The sequence below is a fragment of the Gymnoscopelus microlampas genome (assembly GCF_963454915.1).
Source record: "Gymnoscopelus microlampas genome assembly, contig: SCAFFOLD_92, whole genome shotgun sequence".
Lineage (NCBI taxonomy): Eukaryota > Metazoa > Chordata > Actinopteri > Myctophiformes > Myctophidae > Gymnoscopelus > Gymnoscopelus microlampas.
This window is the reverse complement of record NW_028155835.1, coordinates 92,434-96,358: the sequence shown is the minus strand read 5'-3', so window position 1 is coordinate 96,358 and position 3,925 is coordinate 92,434. Positions and strand designations below refer to the sequence as shown.

At 47.8% G+C, this 3,925-nt stretch overlaps 1 protein-coding gene across 1 annotated transcript; it reads right to left on the bottom strand.

The window, feature by feature from the left end:
* Positions 1-1,236: 1,236 nt before the first annotated feature.
* Positions 1,237-3,377, bottom strand: LOC311041226 (uncharacterized protein). Its single transcript, XM_084086133.1, has one exon. It carries the CDS (start codon positions 3,108-3,110, stop codon positions 2,145-2,147), a length of 966 nt encoding a protein of 321 aa, XP_083942259.1. The 5' UTR covers positions 3,111-3,377; the 3' UTR covers positions 1,237-2,144.
* Positions 3,378-3,925: the final 548 nt, after the last annotated feature.

Below are 3,925 nucleotides of genomic sequence, written 5' to 3'. Positions count from 1 at the left end.
GTATTTAACCTTTTCGCGTAGTGAAGGTGTATCGTTAACGTTTACAAATTGAAATCTGTCAGACAGATAGGACTCAAACCAGTTCAATGCAGCACCCTTAATGCCAACCAGATGCTCAAGTCTCTGCAACAAAATATGGTGATCAATAGTATCAAATGCAGCACTGAGGTCCAACAGAACCAGTACAGAGAGAAGGTTATTATCGGATGCAATCAGGAGGTCATTGTGACCTTCACCAATGCCGTCTCAGTGCTATGGTGTGCTCTGAATCCTGACTGAAAAGCTTCAAATAGCTTGTTGTTATGTAAAAAATCACATAACTGCTTGGCGACTGCTTTCTCAAGGATTTTAGAGAGAAATGGGAGGTTCGATATAGGTCTATAGTTAGCCAAAATGCCTGAGTCGAGAGTAGGCTTCTTGAGGAGGGGTTTGATGACAGCTACCTTAAAGGACTGTGGTACGTAGCCCGTCACCAGAGACATATTGATCATATCGAGTAGGGGTGCACCAACCGGGGTCAGGGCCTCTTTAAGCAATTTAGTTGGGACTGGATCCAAGAGACAGGTCGTTGGTTTGGAAGATGTGATCATTAAAGTGAATTCGGAGAGCTCGACCGGGGAGAAACTGTCCAAATATACACTGTGTCGTACAGTCACTTCTGAGGATATTACGTCGGAGGGCGGTCCGGTAGGGGCTGAGAGTAGTAGGTTATCAATACTATCTCTGATAGTATTGATTTTACCATTGAAAAAATTCATGAAATCATTGCTGTTAAGGGATATAGGAATACGCGGATCAGTAGAGTCATGACTTTTTGTCAATTTGGCTAGAGTGTCAAAAAGGAACCTATGGTTGTTTTTGTTTTCCTCTATTAGAGAGGAATAATAGGTGGCTCTGGCATTGCAGAGAGCCTTCCTATATATTTTAAGGCTGTTCTGCCAGGCTATACAGGATTCTTTCTGTTTGGTTGAACGCCATATCCTTTCAAGCTTACGTGACGTTCGCTTGAGATTTTTAGTTCCAGAGTTATACCATGGGGCTAGCCTCTGTTGCTTTATTACCCTCTTTCTTAAAGGAGCAACAGAGTCAAGCGTTGTCTGAAGGGAGCCTGTGACATTATCAACAAAGTGGTCGACCTGAGAGGGGCTATAGGTATAAAGATCTTCAATTGTATTGGAATATACTGAGTTGATGGCTGATGGTATTGCTTCCTTAAATTTGCCCACAGCACTATCAGATATATTTCTACCAAATACATTTTTGTCCAATGGTGAGTAATCAATTAATGTAAAATCAAAAGTTATTAAATAGTGGTCGGAGAGGTTCTCATTATATGGGAAGACTATGAGATGTTCAATTTCAATACCATAGACCAAAACAAGGTCGAGGGTATGGTTGAACTTGTGAGTAGGTTTATCTACACACTGAGAGAAACCAATTGACTCAATTAATGTAATAAACGCTTTACTGAGGCTATCGGTTGCAACATCCACGTGGATATTCATATCGGCAGCCAGAATGATTCTGTCAGAGTCTAGGACTAGGCGTGATAGAAACTCTGAGAATTCAGATAGAAATTCAGTGTAGGCCCCAGGAGGGCGGTACACTGTAACAAACAATAGAGGCTGTAATGATTTCCAGCTTGGGTGCGAAAGAGTGAGAACCAGACTTTCAAACGTTTTGTAAGTCAGCCTGGGTCTGGGGCTGATTATTAAGCTTGAGTTGAATATGGCTGCAACGCCACCTCCAATCTGGCCGGTGTCTCGGGGAATATGAGCATTTATGTGACTTGGTGGGGTGGCTGTATTTAGGGGGACGTATTCTTGCTCACCCAGCCATGTTTCAGTAAGACAAAGTAGATCAAGATGGTTGTCTGATACGATTTCATTTACCAATACACCTTTATAGCGTAGGGATCTAATGTTCAGGAGTCCACATTTAATTATTTTATTTTGTGGCACTACTGCATTAATTTTGATCTGTGCCAAGTTTTTATGCACAACTCCTCGAGCCCTTGGTTTCACATGCCTAGGGGGTCGAGTAGTTTCAATTGTTCTGATTTGTAGGGTAGGTGGCTGCTCTGGTGGAAGCACAGAGAAGCGTGTAAGACTGCAACTCTGCTTCCTGGTCCCAACTCTGGGTGGTCATAGTTTATTGTCGATAAACTTGTCTATATTTCTAGAGATGAGCGCTGCACCATCCCAGGTTGGATGTATGCAGTCTCTCCCCATCAGACCAGTTTTCCCCTCGAAAGTTTGCCAATGGTTTATAAAGCCCACGTTATTATCTGGACACCACCTTGATAACCAGCGGTTGAATGAAGACATACGGCTGTACATCTCATCGCCAATCATATTTGGCAGGGGACCAGAGAAAACTACGGAGTCCGACATTGTCTTTGCGTATGTGCACACAGACTCAATATTTATCTTTGTGATCTCTGATCTCTTAAGTCGTGTGTCATTGCCACCGCAGTGGATTACTATTGTATCATAACGTTTGTGTTTACTTGTAGCCAGCATTTTTAAATCTGATTCGATGTCGCCCGCTCTGGCCCCAGGGATGCATTTGACTATGGTCCCTGGTGTCACTAACTTCACGTTTCTCATTATAGAACTACCAATAACCAGAGTTGTTTTCTCAGTGACATATGGAGGGGGCGTGTCACCGAGTGGGGCTAACGTCTCACTGCTAAACTCAACGGGTGTAGCAGCGAGTGGGGAAAATCTGTTTGAAACGTGAAGTGGTTGGTGTCCCGTGTGCTTTTGTTTACTAGGCCTACTACGCCTACGACCAGGAGCAGTCACCCAGCCGTCTTGGGTCGTGGGGTGCGTGTGGGGACTATGATCAGTCACGATCGGTGACCGTGACTGGTAATGTCCCCCTGTTCCCTGTTGCACGGGAGCAGAGGCTAGGCTAATGTGAGCACCGCTAGCTATAGTTTCCTCTAGCCGCCAGAGCCTCCTCTCCAGCGCTGCAAGCACACAGCACTTGTTACATACATCCGCACATTCAATAAAGGCGTCGGAGCTGTAACTATGCATGTGACATTCAGCACAGGAGCGAGGATGAGAGCGAGAAGGGAACCGGGGGGAGGAGTGAGAAGCCATCGCCCAGCAGGCCAGGGTAGCCGCTAAGCTAAAGCTAGGCTAATTGTAAAGCCAACAACCAACGGCAAAGTTAGTCCCTTAGCTAGACAATCAGCCCAAGCAGCGATAAAGTCGCCACACAGTAGAGAGATAGGGTAGTAGTTAGCAGTGGCAGTGTGTGCTCAAATCACAACAATACAATAATATCAACGTTAACGTCTTGCGCAGCTAAACGATACACGTCTCGCTAGCTCAGACAATACAGGAAGTGACGCAATACGCTTACCGTCAGGGCTACGTCAGAGCGGAGCGTCTCAGAGCAGAGCGTCTCAGAGCAGAGCGTCTCAGAGCGGAGCGGAGCAGAGCGTCTCAGAGCGGAGCGGAGCAGAGCGGAGCGTCTCAGAGCAGAGCGTCTCAGAGCGGAGCGGAGCAGAGCGTCTCAGAGCAGAGCGTCTCAGAGCGGAGCATCTCAGAGCGGAGCGGAGGAGAGCGTCTCAGAGCGGAGCGGAGCAGAGCGTCTCAGAGCGGAGCGTCTCAGAGCGGAGCGTCTCAGAGCAGAGCGTCTCAGAGCGGAGCGTCTCAGAGCAGAGCGTCTCAGAGCGGAGCGGAGCAGAGCGTCTCAGAGCGGAGCGGAGCAGAGCGGAGCGGAGCAGAGCGTCTCAGAGCAGAGCGGAGCTTCTCAGAGCGGAGCGGAGCAGAGCGTCTCAGAGCAGAGCGGAGCGTCTCAGAGCGGAGCGGAGCAGAGCGTCTCAGAGCAAAGCGGAGCATCTCAGAGCGGAGCGTCTCAGAGCGGAGCGGAGCAGAGCGTCTCAGAGCGGAGCGTCTCAGAGCGGAGC